This window comes from Rhinoraja longicauda, chromosome 6, assembly GCF_053455715.1.
Source record: "Rhinoraja longicauda isolate Sanriku21f chromosome 6, sRhiLon1.1, whole genome shotgun sequence".
Lineage (NCBI taxonomy): Eukaryota > Metazoa > Chordata > Chondrichthyes > Rajiformes > Arhynchobatidae > Rhinoraja > Rhinoraja longicauda.
This window is the reverse complement of record NC_135958.1, coordinates 47,344,205-47,361,127: the sequence shown is the minus strand read 5'-3', so window position 1 is coordinate 47,361,127 and position 16,923 is coordinate 47,344,205. Positions and strand designations below refer to the sequence as shown.

Here is a 16,923-nt window from a genome sequence, read left to right as displayed (position 1 = left end):
TTGGCAAGATAAATAATACACTCCCTCTTCCACCTGAGGTCCACGATTCCCATGCGCCCTGTTTTGCATGGGGCCAGGCTCCCTCTCCTGCAGATGAGAAGGTGGCTTGTTTCCTTGTCCTTTTGCCTTTTGTGCAATTGTTGTGGGCTGATGATACAAAAGTGGGTGGTTTTGCAGATAGTGAAGATGGTTGTGAAAGATTGCAGCAGGATCTGGATCGATTGGCCAGGTGGGCTGAGGAATGGTTGATGGAATTTAACACCAAGGGGTGATGCATTTTGGGAAGTCCAACATGGGCAGGACCTACACAGTGAATGGTCGGGCTCTGGGGAGTGTTGTAGAGCAGAGGGATCTAGGAGTGCAGGTGCATGGTTCCTTGAAGGTAGAGTCGCAGGTAGATAGGGTGGTCAAAAAGGCTTTTGGCACATTGGCCTTCGTTAGTCAGTGTATTGAGTATAGAAGTTGGGAGGTCATGTTGCAGTTGTACAAGGCGTTGGTGAGGCCACATTTAGAGTATTGTGTTCAGTTCTGGGCATCATGTTATAGGAAAGATATTGTCAAGCTGGAAAGGGTACAGAGAAGATTTACGAGGATGTTGCCAGGTCTAGAGGGCCTGAAATATAGGGAGAGGTTGAGTAGACTGGGTCTCTATTCCATGGAGCGCAGGAGGTTGCTGGGTTATCTTATAGAGATGTATAAAATCATGAGAGAAATAGATCGGGTAGATGCACAGAGTCACTTGCCCAGAGTAGGACAAGAGGACATAGGTTTAAGGTGCAGGGGAAAAGATTTAATAGGAATCTGTGGGATAACTTTTCGACACAGAGGGTGGTTGGAGTATGGAACAAACTGTCAGAGGAGGTAGTTGAGGCAGGGACTATCCCAAAATGTAGAAACAGTTAGACAGGTACATGGAATAGGACAGGTTTGGACGGTTTCGGGCAAAACGCGGGCGGGTGGGACTAATGTAGATGGGACATGTTGGTCGGTGTGGGCAAGTTGAGCTGAAGGGCCTGTTGACACACTCTATGACTATGTCAAAGCAGGTGTTTGTTACCATCTTTTCCTTCATAACAATGGTGACTGCACTTCAAAAGCAATTTCTGGAAGCGCTTTGAAACATTTCCCAAAAAATGTGATTAAACTGCCATATAAATACCACTCCTTTCTTTAGCTTAAAAAAACAAGAGACATTATACTTTGAAAGTATTACGCAAGTTGTACTTCATTGGTTCAGTTGGAAGCACTTTGAGTTAGAAAGTTGTGGATTAACTTCCCCCTTTGGGGACTTGAGTGGAAACGTCTAGGCAGAGTTCCAGCAGGGTCCTGTGGGAGTGCTGCAAAGTTGGAGCTGTTGATATTCAGAAGCAGAGTTGGAGAGTTGACCTCAGTGGTTTGGCCAACAGTTGTTCTATAAACTTCACTGAAACTACTGGAAGGTGCATTGGGATAGCTGGCGGTCAGGAAGGCTGTCATAAAAATCTTTTCATGTTCATTGTATCACTTGGCCTGCTTAAAGCTGTGTTTGTGGACAATAAGTTCTCCTTGTCCATGGAGGTACTGTCTGATCCTGAGGCCGGCCCTTGGCTCCAACCCAAGTGTTTCTCAAACTAATACATCTACACACGTGTACACACTGAGGAACCCAAGTCTGTATAAGGAAGCTGATCAGTGGCAAATATCCTGTTGCAGTGCACTGTAGTAATGGAGTGTGGTCTTTATTTACACAGTTCAACTTTATGATTTCAAAGCATATCACTGCTTGTAAGTTTAAATGGAATTTATTAGCCAGTATAATTTCCTAGAAAAGTTTAAATGTTTTATGAATTAAAGATTTTATTGATTTGTGTTAACACTTTTAGAACATTGTAGGCCATTCTGTTTGTTTGGTGGGTGTGTTACATCTGAAGGAGGCAGTCTTAGCAGTATCCATGATCTTTGTTATCTGTGGGAAGTCTGTATCCTATCTATGGTTACCAACTGTTCCGTATTGGCCGGGACATCCCGTATTTTGGGCTAAATTGGTTTGTCCCATACGGAACCACCCTTATCCTGTATTAGGCACGGACAGCCTTGTAGGCCCGGACACTGTATGCCCGGACACTGTAGGCCCGGACACTGTAGCCCAGGGGCCATTGTAGGCCCGGACACTGTAGGCCAGGGGCCACTGTAGTCCTGGACAGTGTAGGCCCGGGCGCCGCCTAATGGAGGTTGTGTAGCAACCCGCTTCCCAGCCCGAGCGGCCGCCATTGGTGGAGCGGGATCATGTGGCCGCTGGCTGGGTGAGGTCAATGGCGCGGGGCGGTGACATCACCTTGTCCCTTATTTGGGAGTGAGAAAGTTGGCAACCCTAGTCCTATCCCTTGTAGATAATGAGGACTTGGTGTGATCATGTGTTGTTTAATTGTTATCTCTTGCAGGTATCTGAGTTGAGGCAGCAGCTGAGAATACGAGGCCTTCCAGTGTCTGGCACAAAGACGGCCCTGATGAAGAGGCTGAAACCGTTCCAGGAGTCCAGCAGCAACAGCATGCCAACCAGCAGCACCAGCACTACCTTGTCCAGCTCGCTCAGCGAGATGACCACCGCACCGTTCCCCATGGCCCCCATCACTTCCCTGTCGAGCTTTCAGACTCAGACGGCCACCACCGTGCTGACCAACGGCTTCTACCAGTTTGGCAGCACCAGCTCCACCCCTCCCATTTCCCCGGCATCGTCCGACCTGTCCGTGACGGGATCGGATTTGAGCGGTTTGCCCGACAGCTTCAGCGACGTGCCCGTACCATCCCCGCAGCTCGGACTCCAGCCGTCGCCCGCTCAGCTGAGCGCCGAGGACAGCCTGATGGGCAGCATGAATGGGGGCAGCATGCACGCGGAGATGGAGGGCTTCGACACTCAGAGGGACAAGATGCTGATGGAGAAGCAGAAGGTCATCGAGGAGCTGACCTGGAAGCTTCACATGGAGCAGAAGCAGGTGGAGGAACTGAAGATCCAGCTTCAGAAACAGAAGAGGAACAACCTGCATGACCTGCATCCGTCGGCTCAGCCGCTGTTCAGCGTGTCCGTGAAGCAGGAGAACCTGATGTCCAGCTGCCCGTTCGCGGCCCAACAGGTAAACGACCGGAGTGTGACGCCAATGGTCTCCTCCACCTCCAGCAACAGTTCCACGGAGAGCTTGAATACGTGCGGCACGCCACACAAGGCGGGCGTGGGCAACAGTCAGGCGTGTGGAGAGGCCACAGTGAGGTCGCCGCCGTTCCTCAGCCCGCAGTGCTCACCGCAACATTCTCCTCTGGGAGCCCTCACCGGCAGTCCGCAGCACGCCAACCTTCCACCATCTCCAAGCAACCACTTCCTTCTGCCCGTCTCACCCGCCCCACCAAACGTAGATGGGCGGAGTGGCTCACCCCAGCAGCTTCAGTCCATTCCAGCTTGCAACGCTCAGCTCAAGATACAGGTAAACCTCAAACCTGCGCTGAAATGCAGAGTATTTGGGATTTTAAATGTTATCTCAGTCCCTGCCACTTATACCACCAGCGGTTACAGAAGGAAACCGTCTACACCAGCAATGTTGATCACTGTGTGGACTCCTATATATCAGTGAGACCAAACACTGACTGGGCGAACACCTACTCAGTCTGTCTTGGCCTACACAATCTCCCAGTGCCAAACGTTTTAAATCTCCTTCCAATTCCCACACTGACCTTTCTGGGCCTCCTCCATTGTCATGGTGAGGCCACATGCAGATTGGAGGAACAGCACCTCATATTTTGCTTGAGCAGCTTACAGCCCAGTGGTATGAATATTGATCTGTCTAATTTCATGTAACCCCTGCATTCCCTACCCCCTCCTCTCCACTCCTCGTCCACCCCAGTCACCCTACCAGTTCCACTGCTCACATCATTTCATCCCTCTCAGTAGCACATCCCCCCAGGCAACAATGGGCCATTATGGACTCCATACTTCCCATGGTCATCTGTGGCCGCCCCTGATTTGTTCTGAACCTTTTCATAGCTCTAATTTCCCTTCCCCCTAGCTCTCATTCTGAAGAAGGGTTTTGACCTTTCCCTTCCCATCTCCAGAGATGCTTCCTGACCCGCTGAGTTACTCCAGCATTTTATGACTAACTATTAATCATCGCTTGGCAAGATCACAGATGCCATTGTTTATAATATGATAAGTAGACAAGCTGCTTCAGGCAAGCTTCAATGCTTCAAAAGTAGACACAAAAAGCTGGAGTAACTCAGCGGGTCAGGCAGCATCTCTGGTGAGAAGGAATGGGTGACGTTTTGGGTCGAGACCCTTCTTACTCCAGCATTTTATGTCTACCTTCGATTTAAACCAGCACCTGCAGTTTTCTTTCCTTTAATGCTTTACTATTCAATTGTTAATTGGTATCTCACCGTAAATTATTGAATAGAAATAGGAACTGATTTTACATGTTAGCTGCATGTTAAGGGGTAGTAACTAGTGTAAGTGTCAATATTTAGTCAGTATGAATGTTATAATGTTGTCATTTGGTTAATGAATTGTGCTGGAATGATACATGTCCCTTCACTGATCTTACTATTTAGGGTTCAAAGGGACAGGATCCTCAGCAGAAGAACAGCAGTCCTCAATTCCAGCAGCAACTGCAGCAACATATAATACGGCAGCAGATCCTCAGGAAGGTATTTATTGTACAGGGCTTACTAAACTAGAGATTACCTTTATGCACACTGTAAGGTCGATGTGTCACAGAGAGTCGATTCACACAGAGAGTGGTGAATCTGTGGAATTCACACAGAGAGTGGTGAATCTGTGGAATTCACACAGAGAGTGGTGAATCTGTGGAATTCTCTGCCACAGAAGGTAGTTGAGGCCAGTTCATTGGCTATATTTAAGAGGGAGTTAGATGTGGCCCTTGTGGCTAAAGGGATCAGAGGGTATGGAGAGAAGGCAGGTACGGGATACTGAGTTGGATGATCAGCCATGATCATATTGAATGGCGGTGCAGGCTCGAAGGGCCGAATGGCCTACTCCTGCACCTATTTTCTATATTTCTAGGTGACGATCACAGCTATCATCTGCATGAAATAACAAGGTATTGGTGAAAACACTGCTTCCATCACAACAGTTGTTCAAGGGGCTGAGCAGTAATCTTGCACGCTCACCTTGCACACTCACCTTGCACGCTCGCCTTGCACGCTCGCCTCGTACGCTCACCTCACACTCTCACCTGTGAAATGCAAGGACATGTGTTTGATATGTTGACAAAAATAGCCACATCAGCTCTAGTATTAAGATGTGATTGCACAGGAAGAGAGTGCAAAGGAGATTAAAGAGGATGTTGCCAGGGCTAGAAACGTTTAGCTTTGAAGAAAGGTTGGACAAGCTAGGATTCTTTATGTGTTGGAAGGAACTGCAGATGCTGGTTTACACCAAAGATAGACACAAAAAGCTGGAGTAACTCAGCGAGACAGGCAGCATCTCTGGATGGAAGGAATGGGTGACATTTCGGGTAGAGACCCATCTTCATTCTTTATATTGGAACATACCAGGCTGAGGGGTGATTTGTTGGAGGTATGTAGAAATACAAAGAGCCAAGTCAATGCAAGGAGAGGACCAATTTTCCTTGGCAAAGGGATCAATAAACAGAAGAGTATTGATTGAAATTATTGATAGACAAACTAGAGAAGAAAATATTTAGAGCATGGTAAGAGTCTGTAATTGCCTGTCTGATAAAGCCTCTCTTTCTATGTAAGCAGTACCTGAAGGGCCATGACCTCGAGGTTATGGTTCAAGAACAGGAAGACGAGATTAGGTTGAGTAGCACCTTGTGTGCAGTTGTACCAAGGCCTAAGGCCTCTTTTTGTGTAGTAAATGTACTGTGATTCTCTGATTATGTGTGGGTTTTAGTAGAGCTTTGCTACCAGGTTAAAAGGCAGTTACCTGCACTCGATCGCCATGAATGTTAATTTATCAGGAGACCTCAATTGGAATATCATATAAAGGAGATGTAAGAGGTACATGGAAGGTAATCTCATAGATGAGAAGCTATTACTTCCTCCCACGATATAATAAACATGTCTGTAGGATGGCATGAATCTGTTTATTGTTCTTATTTTCTCTGTGGTTTTTCTGCCATTGTCCTTGAGAGAAATTAAGTGGATCCAGCTGTTAAATTCTTCCTTTTACCACAACCTGACTTTTGGTAGTTATCATATTTAGAAATATGAGATTTATAAATTTGGAGATTTTCACTAAATGCAGCAATAACTAATGGATGGTAAATGCACAAACGACACCTTTGGTAAAATGCATGCCTTGTATTGCGGGAAGAAATATGCTGATCTGTCACAGTTTGAATCCGGTGAGATTACCTTCTGCAGCCTCTGTAAATTTAAGCTGGTGAACATTTTTAAGCTAAAAAAACTAGCAACATTTATTCATTGTCACCATATGTTTCTGTTGATCATTTAATGTAGATGAATGTCTCTAATTCTCCAAATCAAGTTGGTCAAAAGTTTGTCATCAACGGTGCTTCCTTCTGTAACTCAAATCCAACCCTTAGCAAGATCAAACAACCTCCATCCTATGAAGATGCTGTGAAACAGGTGAGCTAATTGTACTTTATCATGTTAGCGATTGTAAACTAGTGCGTACTTTATAGCAAACAGGTTAAACGGAGAAGCCGGGTTATTGTTCTTGCAACGAAGAAGGTTGAGAAGAGATTTGGTAGATCAGGGCTAGAATCCCCATGAGCAATTGGTCTGAGGGTTAGGCAGCACAATGTACATGTGGTGGGGAAGCAGCCTTGGGCGAAACAGCATTATCATCAGCAACACACCTCCTGTTTGAAAGGTAAAAAAACATGTTCATTAGATCTTTCAAAACGGGAATTGTAAAGGCATTTGTGAAAGAATAATTTACAAGTCTTTGGGGAAGGAGCGCAACTAAATAGGTTTCTTCCAGAAGACCGTATAAGCCAGAATTGGACATATCCTGTGCCTTAACAATTCTATGATGCTACGAGCTGTTTTTTGCATGCTTAATAGATGGTAGAAACATGAGTCCAACAATACTGAAGGAAGGAGAGCCAGATAGTGCAAGAAGGAACTGGTTAAACACCGAAGAGAGACACAAAATGCTGGAGTAAGTCAGCGGAACAGGCAGCATCTCTGGATAGAAGGAATGGGTGATGTTTTGGGTCGAGACCCTGCTTCAGAAACCTTGGATATTTGCAGATTTGTGCCGTCATGCTTCTCTTAAGTTTCACAGATGAAATGTTCAATTATTTTTCTGCTGGTTTTTGGTGAATGTTTATCCACCACAGTCACACTAAAACTCCTTTATTAGTTATTGGGATTTTTTTTTATAAGGGGAAAGATGTTAAGATGAGAATATTCTAAGTAATAATTTGATCCAAATGAAATTATTGATGGGGGGGTGACTTTTTACATTCTGATGTTTTTTAAAAAATTTGAATTGAATTTTGACAGTGTGAGAAATGAATAATGGTGAAATTGGTAATATTGCAATTGAGACAGCTGACCTTTGAGTCCTACTTTACTACGTCTACTCTTGTTTATCTACAGCAAATGACTAGAAGCCAGATGGATGACCTGCTGGATGTGCTTATTGAGAGTGGAGGTGAGGCTTCTTACATGTACGATACATACTTGAAAAGAGGAACATTTTTAATTTTCATTTTTGAAATTCTATAAATGTCTGCTTTACCACTGCGGCTTCAGATTGGATAATAGGGAACAGTATCAAATTTCCTCTTCCTTTTATTAGTTAAGACAAACGTTACCATAATCTACTTGGTCTAAACTTACCAAGTTTGGCAAACAGATATTGTATATCTTTACCCCGTTGTGATTTAGATTTTAGCAAATGAAGGAACATAATGATTTGACTGCACAGTCTCTTGCGTTGCATTTATGTTGCAATTACATCAAATTATAGAATCGCTGTAAACTTGTGTTGAAATGAGACAATTTAGGCCATTATTCTTCCTGGTTTAGTTTGCAGTCACAGCATGGAAAAGGACCCTTTGGCCCACTGAGTCCACACCAACCACGATCAACTAGTTCTATCCCACACACTAGGGCCAATTTACAGAAGCCAATTAACCTACAAACCTGCAAATCTTTAGAGTGTGGGTGGAAACCGGAGCACCCGGAGAAAGCCCACGCAGTCACAGGCAGAACGTACAAACTCCGAACTGCCAGCACCCATAGCAGGATCAAAACCAGGTCTCTGGCGCTGTAAAGGCAGCAACTCTGCCGCTGTGCCACCGTGCTGCCCCAAGGTGCTAGTTTGGCAGGAATGACTGCCAGTCTCTAAGATTGAACAAACCCTGTTAATATTGACATCAACAGCACTTAATAGACAACAGACAATTGGTGCAGGAGGAGGCCATTCGGCCCTTCGAGCCAGCACCACCATTCAATGTGATCATGGCTGATCATTCTCAATCAGTACCCCGTTCCTGCCTTCTCCCCATACCCCCTGACTCCGCTATCCTTAAGAGCTCTATCTAGCTCTCTCTTGAATACATTCAGAGAATTGGCCTCCACTGCCTTCTGAGGCAGAGAATTCCACAGATTCACAACTCTCTGACTGAAAAAGTTCTTCCTCATCTCAGTTCTAAATGGCCTACCCCTTATTCTTAAACTGTGGCCCCTTGTTCTGGACTCCCCCAACATTGGGAACATGTTTCCTGCCTCTAACGTGTCCAACCCCTTAATAATCTTGGTCCACAATCTTGCTAGTCACAGGTGTTCAGGTTCATATCCAGATACTTTGAGTGGTGTGAGGGTTCTGCCACCACAGATGACAAAGTCCAACCCCGCCTCTGTCTGAGTGCAGTGGGGAAACCTTGTCCTTGTCCTCATTCTCTTTCTATTCTTCTGCCAATTATTTTCAATCTTTGCTGCCTGGTTTTTGACCTGTCAGAGAAGGCAATTACATTTGTCCTGTATGTCCCGCATAATTTTATACACCTCAATTAACTTTCTCCTTCAGATTCCATTCCAAACAAAACAATATCTCTCAAGTTAATCTTTCCCATTTAGGAAAATAACAACTCAGGCAATTAACTCAGTAGAACACTTAGATTCAGGCACAGCAGTTGTGACCTTGAGATCAGGACAGGGTCTTAACAATTCTATGACACTGTGTCATCTTTGCAAACTTAATAGGTGGTAGGAGCATATATCTAATCAGGGAACATTGGATATTGTCAGTTCTAGGCCACCATGCACAACTACTAGCCTGGAGGGAGGTAGGTTTGGGTTTCAGGGTGCTGATCTGGTGGTTATTCAAAGAAGGTTTGAGTCATCTTCAGGCCAGTTAGTGGGAACTCGTGGAAGATCCATATTTCAACGGATAAAGTCATAGAATTTGCACATATATAAAATAGTACATTACTAAGTCATTGTTCATAACCGGAGTCTCTTGCCCAGCGTAGGTGAATTGAGGACCAGAGGACATAGGTTTAAGTTGATGGGGAAAAGGTTTAATAAGAATCTGAGGGGTAACTTTTTCACACAGAGGGTGGTGGGTGTATAGTACAAGCTGCCAGTGGAAGCAGTTGAGGCAGAGACTATCCCAACGTTTAAGAAACAGTTAGATATGTACAAGGATAGGACAGGTTTGGAGGGATAAGGGCCAAACCCAGACGAGTGGGACCAGAACAGCTGGAACATTTGTGGGGGTATGGGGAGAAGGCAGGAACGGGGTACTGATTTTCAATGATCGGCCATGATCATATTGAATGGTGGTGCTGACTCGAAGGGCCGAATGGCCTACTCCTGCACCTATTTTCTATGTTTCTAAGCTGGGTCAAAGGGCCTTTTTCCACACTGTAGCACTGTACGAATCTATGACACATTATGTTCATTCCCAATAGTACATTGTACATCAGGATGTCCCATTACACTTTCCATTATATAAATTATTTCCTTTACTATCGATAGGGTTTCATGGCCAGCTCCTCAGCGTGTTTTGTTGGGAGAACCACATGCCAGGGAGCCTTTGCATTGACTGCACCATGCTTCAGTGCATCCCTCCAAACATGGTCCTCAACTTGGGGATATTTGCAGTATTCATTCTTGGAGAGCTCCTTGCACTACGAAACCAAGTGGCTTTCAATCAGACCAAAGATTGTCTTTCACTGGTAATTGTGCAGATGGTGTTGACACGAGTGTGTGTCCTGAGGAATAGCCTGTAGAATACAAATTCTTAAAAAAACAGAATGTCTCTTTCCAAATCACGTTTTGCAAACTCTCATTCTGTTGCAGGTGGCTGATTTTCCTCTCCCCATCTGAAGGGAGGTGCATGGTAGCTTTGAGACCCAATCTGTACATGAAGGATCACTTTGAGACCATCTGTACATGAGGGATAGCTTTGAGACCCCATCTGTACATGAGGGGTCGTTTTGAGATCCCATCTGTACATGAAGGAGCCCTTCCCACCACCTGTCAGGCAACATCCTGGTACCTGTTGGCAAATGTAGATGCTGAGGCCAATATTCTGAACAGGACATGCTCAGTTTCAAGGATGTTTTGTGCAGGCCACCATAAGATTAACTTGTCAAAAATCCACATTGATATCTCTGCTAAACGCCGATGGTACAACTTAAGGGAATATTCTCTGACAACTTTGGCCCACTACATCCATTTCAACATTGTACTTATCTGTACGCAGTTTCATTTACTTTAACTCCCCTTCCCATTCCCATTCAGACTTCTCTGTCCTGGGCCTCCTCCATTGTCAGAGTGAGGCCAAACACAGATTGGAGGAACAGCACCATCTTTTTCGCTTGGGCAGCTTACAACCCAGTGGTATGAGTATTGATTTCTCTAATTTCAAGTAACCCTTGTATCCCCTCTCCCACCATCCCTTTGTCGTTGCACTAGTTTCACTGTCATCCTGTTGAGTATCATTGTATGTATAACTAATTATCACCTCGCCCACAGCCAACAATGGACCATTGTGGGCTCCACCTTCCCTTGATCATTGTTACATTTTTGTATATCTTCCATTCATTTGTTCTATATCTCTCCATATCACTGTTAATATCTCTCATTTCCCTTTCACCTGACTATGTCTGAAGAAGGGTCTCGACCCAAAATGTCATCTGTTCCTTTTCTCCAGAATTACTCCAGCACTTTGTGTCTATCATCTATTTACCTACATTTGTTCAGTAGCCTACACTACACAACACTGACGACCAATAACATTTCAGTATGGTTGCATCTAGTGTTCTCATAGCAGGAGTTTCTATATAACAGTGGCGGCATAGGGCAGCAGTAGTGTTGCTGCCTTACCATGCCGGAGTCCTAGGTTCGATCCCGACTACGGGTGGCTTGCCTGTACAGAGTTTGTATGTTCTCCCCTGACCTATGTGGGTTTTCTCCAGGATCTCCAGTTTCCTCCCAAACTCCAAAGACATACAGGTTTATAGGTTAAATTGTAAATTGTCCCTAGTGTGCAGGATAGTGTCATGTGCGGGGATCGGTGGTCGGCAAGCACTAGGTGGGCCGAATGGCCTGTTTCTGCGCTGTAACTCTAAACTAAACTAAACTTGATGCTGCCACATACAAAGGTGGTCATCAGGATAATGGCAAATAAGCCTACAAGTTAACCTCGGTTACTGGCAGATTTGTACATATTATCTCCAGAAGTGATACATTTTCTGCCCCTAATAAACTGGAAGAGAACTCTATCGGCTGCTCCAGCAAAGGAGTAGAGTGCAGGACATAGCTCCACCACTCACAACAAAATCACCATCAACTCACACTTCAGGACAAAGCACCAATTCCTGTTTCACTTCCCAGTTCCTGTGCTTGCCCCTGTCCCTCAAAACACATTCCCAGCATCTACACAGCATTCCCAGCATCTCTCACAGGTGAAGGACCTGTGAGAGAGGTGCCAAGGAACATGGCAGAGAAACATAGAGACATAGAAAATAGATGCAGGGGGAGGTCATTTGGCCCTTCGAGCCAGCGCCACCATTCATTGTAATCATGGCTGATCATCCACTATCAGTAACCTGTGCCTGCCTTCTCCCCATATCCCTTGATTCCACCAGCCCCTAGAGCTTTATCTAACTCTCTTTTAAATCCATCCAGTGAATTGGCCTCCACTGCCCTCTGTGGCAGAGAATTCCACAAATTCACAACTCTCTGGGTGAAAAAGGTTCTTCTCACCTCAGTTTTAAATGGCCTCCTCTTTATTCTTAGACTGTGGCATCTCCTTTGTTGGGATTGAATGTGGACACAAAGGCCGGTTCAAATTGTGCGTAGTTGCTTATGTGGGCAGCAGTGAGCAGCAGATGGCAACATTGTCCCTGCTTTGACTTGAGTGCCTCCACTGCTTGGAGTTATCACACAGCTTATGCCCAAATATTTCCTGAGGAGTGAAGCAAAAGGCTCAGACCACCACAAGAAGAAGGCAGATAGCTTTGTTGGGGTAGCTCGGTGGTCAGTACTACTGAATCACAAGCAAGGTTTGACCCTGGCCTTGACTGCATTCCTCATGAGACGGCAAGGGTTTTCCAATTGTGCTCAGGTTTCCTCACATTTGCCACAGGTGTGTTGGTAGCTTAATTTGCTTCTGTAAATTATCCTTAATGTGAGTCATTCCTAAAAGAAGTGACAGAGGGTTTGATGAGCATACGAGGGAGAATAATTTACAAGGCTTCAGACAAATAAGGAGCCAGGTATTGGCAGTAATGGGTTTGCTCTGCTGAAGTCAGTATGGAGCAATGGGCCGAATAGCCTCCTTGATTGCACTGTATACAAGTGAAATGAATACTGTATATAAGTGCAATAAATTCCACACTGAACAAGAAGCTTTCCAAACTGCATTCATAGAAACAGAAACATAGAAAATAGGTGCAGGAGGAGCCAGCACCGCCATTCATTGTGATCATGGCTGATCATCTACAATCAGTAACCCGTGCCTGCCTTCTCCCCATATCCCTTGATTCCACTAGCCCCTAGAGCTCTATCTAACTCTCTTTTAAATTCATCCAGTGATTTGGCCTCCACTGTCTTCTGTAGCAGAGAATTCCACAAATTCACAACTCTCTGGGTGAAAAGGTTTCTTCTCACCCCAGTTTTAAATGGCCTCCCCTTTATTCTTAGACTGTGGCTCCTGGTTCTGGACTTCCCCAACATTGAGAACTTTTTTCCTGCATTTAACTTGTCCAGTCCTTTTATAATCTTATACGTCTCAAGAAGATCCTCTCTCATCCTTCTAAACTCCAGTAAATACAAGCCCAGTCTTTCCAATCTTTCCTCATATGACAGTCCCTCCATCCCAGGGATTAACCTCGTTAACCTACACTGCACTGCCTCAATAGCAAGGACGTCCTTCCTTCCTCAAATTAGGCGACCAAAACTGCACACAATACTCCAGATGTGGTCTCACCAGGGCCCAATACAACTGCAGAAGGACCTCTTTGCTCCTATACTTAAATCCTCTCGTTATGAAGGCCAACATGCCATTAGCTTTCTTCACTGCCTGCTGTACCTGCACGCTTACTTTCAGTGACTGGTGTACAAGGACACCAAGGTCTCATTGCACTTCCCCTTTACCTAACCTGACACCATTAAGATAATAATCTGCCTCTTTGTTTTTGCCGCCAAAGTGGATAACCACACATTTATCTATATTTATCTATATATTTGTTGATTAGGCTGTGCTACTGATGTCTATATAGAGCAGATGTATCTTGTATATAATATTTTTAGGTAGTTTCACTCCGCTAAAGATTATTCTTTTATAATGCAGACTTTCCACCAAATCAAATTAATTTTGCCCATGTTCTATATTTTCTGTAGAGTAAATAAAAACAGTGTATTTCCTAATATGTGCTTATTAGAACTGTTTACTTTTCAGAAATGCCACCTAATGCCAAAAATGATCACCATTGTGCTCAGAAACCAGTGCCTCAAATCACAGTTTCATCAGGAGCCTCCACTGCGACTGTGCACAGGACTTCATCAAGTCCTTTCAACCACATGTCTCCTCCCCAGCTCTCCTTTGACCATTGTGCCAACAACAGTGACAATCAACTTGAAGCCCTCCTTAACCCTCGCAGCTCTCTGAGCAGGGGAAGTGATATTACACTGCTTAAAATTGGCAGTGAGGATTCCCAACTTGACAGCATCGGTGAGGGCTTCACCAGCAACTCCCGAGAAGAAATGCTGAACGCTCGAGACATCCTGGAAAACCCTCTCTCACCGATGGAGACCCAGATGTCACCTTCTTCCACACATAGCCATGTTATCAACCTAGGTCTTACGGAAACTCCCCTGGAGAATATGGACTGGTTGGATCTCACGCCACCCAGCTCAACAGCCGGCTTTGGATCAGCTGGCTCCTCCACCCCGAGCATCTTCTCTGCAGACTTCCTGGACGTTACAGACCTGAACTTAAACACAACGATGAACTTGCAGTGGTAACGCGCTCAGGGGACTACAAACTACTGGTAGATTTAAAGCCATTTAAACAGCAAAAACAAAATAGGAAGGAAGCGTGCCGTTTGTGTGTTCAAGACAATGTTGGCAACGGTAAAGTAAATGGAAAACAGCAGTTGGCTTACAAGATGATTGCCCTGTGGTTATTGCATGTGGTAATGTTTGAATGAGTTGAAAGCTTCATAAAATTATGTGTTGCTGTGTTTTACTAGAAGCAAAGTGAACGCAGCCCACTACAAAACAGAGGCACCTGCTTTAATTCGAAATCCGACTAAATTGGCAGGTGCAATATATAGGTTAGATATACTGGCCAACTCTCCATTTGGCGTTATGCACACAACACCCATTTTTTTGTATATAGCTTAAATTTATTCATAACTTTTGCAAGATTTTTTATAATTTTTATTAAAAAAAAAGATTCTTTAATAAGCAAGCGATATTTGCTATTCTGAATAACAGAAAGTATTAAAATACTTGCGTCTTTTCCGAACCACATTTGCAAATCACCCTTCTTTATGCAATTTGATTTTTTGTTATTGTGAATATATTTTATTGTTCACTTTGCACAATTAAAAGTAGAAGAGTTTGTCACCGTTTGCCTGTTTTTCATGTCCGCTAGGTATTAAAATGTTAGAAGGCATTCCATGCAGAAACATAATAGGATTTTGCATAAAATCAGTGAGTTTATAAAATTGTGCAATGTAGTTTCTTGCATTTCTATTGCTTTTTGCTGACCTGATAATGTAGGAACAAGGACAGCGAGGTTTGTTTAGCACAAAATGCGGAAACATTTCCTGCCATCCTCCATCCATTATGAGGATCATAATTTTTTCCAAAAAGCAGTAAATTGTGCAATTGCATTTTTTAATCAAAAGGAAACTGAAGAGAAGCTTTCCCCGCTGGCTCTGAAGGTGAAATTTCCTGCATAGATCAGAGAACATAAATCCCGAGCTCAAGTGCACAATAGCAGGTCTGCATCGGGCTTGATATATTAGATTTGGTTGTTTTTGCAAACTTCGACATTGACCAACATGATCTGTTTAAAATATTTCCGGCATGCAACCCACAGGCTCAAACTGATTAAGTTGGAAAATAAAGTATTAAATTAAAAGGGAACAACACCATGCAAAACGCTGGTGATCATCGTTCCAACCCTTGTCTTAGTGTAAAGAAACATAGTTTATTTTTGGAAAATGTTATTCAAACTAAAGAAGTGCTCAGAAAAGCATTATTTTCATACCATTTTGTATTTTATAATATCCCTTTTTGCAATGTTATTTGCAGTGAAAATACTTCAATGTGCCCTTTTGGAACAGCTAACTATTCTGAAATCTCTGGACAGTTCAATATTCTGAAATGTGACTGAAATTTTAGCGAAAGATTTTCTTGCTAAAATGTATAGTAATAATATAAATTAATATTGTCCAATTCTCCTGCTTATTAGTTTATAAAATATAAAAAGTATATCTGAAAGGTATTGTGCAGTTAATTAATATTTATTTCCTGCGTTATTTTGTCCTTCTTGTTACCTTGCTTCTTTGCTACCTTGGCGGCTACTTGCAGTTTCAATAAGAATGCATGGACTTCTTCAAATAGTCAGTAAAATTCTACATACTCATAGGAATTGTAGTGAATAATTATTTTTACAATCCATTCAAGAGCACTTCATTGTCCAAGTTCTCTGTTTCTGAAGAAGTCAAAGTCAGTCATAAGATGGGCACAAAATGCTGGAGTAAGTCAGTGGGACAAGCAACGGTTCTGGGTAGAAGGAACGAGTGATGTTTCGGGTAGAGAAGAGTCTTGATCTGAAATTTCATCCATTTTAGCCAGAGATGCTGCCTGTCCTGCTGAGTTACTCCAGCATTTTGTGTCTATCTCTGGTGTAAACCAGCACCTGCAGTTCCTTCCTACGCAGTCAGTCATGAGGTTGTTGTGGTCAATGGCACGCTTGCAGTTTGGTTTGCATGCGAGATGACACTTGGGCAGAGTGACCTGGCAGCTTCATCTCCTTCAATAAAACCTGCTACACCTGGTGTACGAGTACTAACTGGGCATTAATCTGATCAGCTTCTGACGTTAGATGGGATCAGACACCAAAGGGCCCCTTACTTTGCTTCTGCACTCCATCTGCACTCACTCAATCAATAACTATTATTCTAAAATGGCCTTGAATTTAATAATACTTGGATACTTGGAATATTATTCTCGTAAATGAGTGCATCTGATTCCAGTTCTCAAATCAGCCAAGAAATGAAATGAGGTAAATGGGCTTTGACAATCCTTGTGTACAAGCATATTTGATCATCGCGGTACATCTTTAACATTTAAGCAACATAATCCTGTGTTATTCTATTAAGCCACATAATTACCAGTCAAGCCATGACTGATGACCTTCGCAAGGCTAAAGAGCTTTTCCATTGACATTGAACCCCATGCACCAAAGAATTG

At 43.8% G+C, this 16,923-nt stretch overlaps 1 protein-coding gene across 1 annotated transcript in view; it reads left to right on the top strand.

Annotated features, from left to right (window-relative positions):
- myocd (myocardin) overlaps positions 1 to 15,166 on the top strand; it is an 89,944-nt gene extending 74,778 nt beyond the window's left edge. Inside the window, exons 10-15 of the mRNA XM_078401814.1 lie at positions 2,421 to 3,455; positions 4,573 to 4,668; positions 6,466 to 6,594; positions 7,576 to 7,630; positions 10,732 to 10,830; positions 13,895 to 15,166. Coding sequence (XP_078257940.1) covers positions 2,421 to 3,455; positions 4,573 to 4,668; positions 6,466 to 6,594; positions 7,576 to 7,630; positions 10,732 to 10,830; positions 13,895 to 14,460 — 1,980 coding nt within the window. The 3' untranslated portion in view covers positions 14,461 to 15,166. The remainder of the gene's footprint in view (positions 1 to 2,420; positions 3,456 to 4,572; positions 4,669 to 6,465; positions 6,595 to 7,575; positions 7,631 to 10,731; positions 10,831 to 13,894) is intronic.
- The last annotated feature ends 1,757 nt before the right edge of the window (positions 15,167 to 16,923 follow it).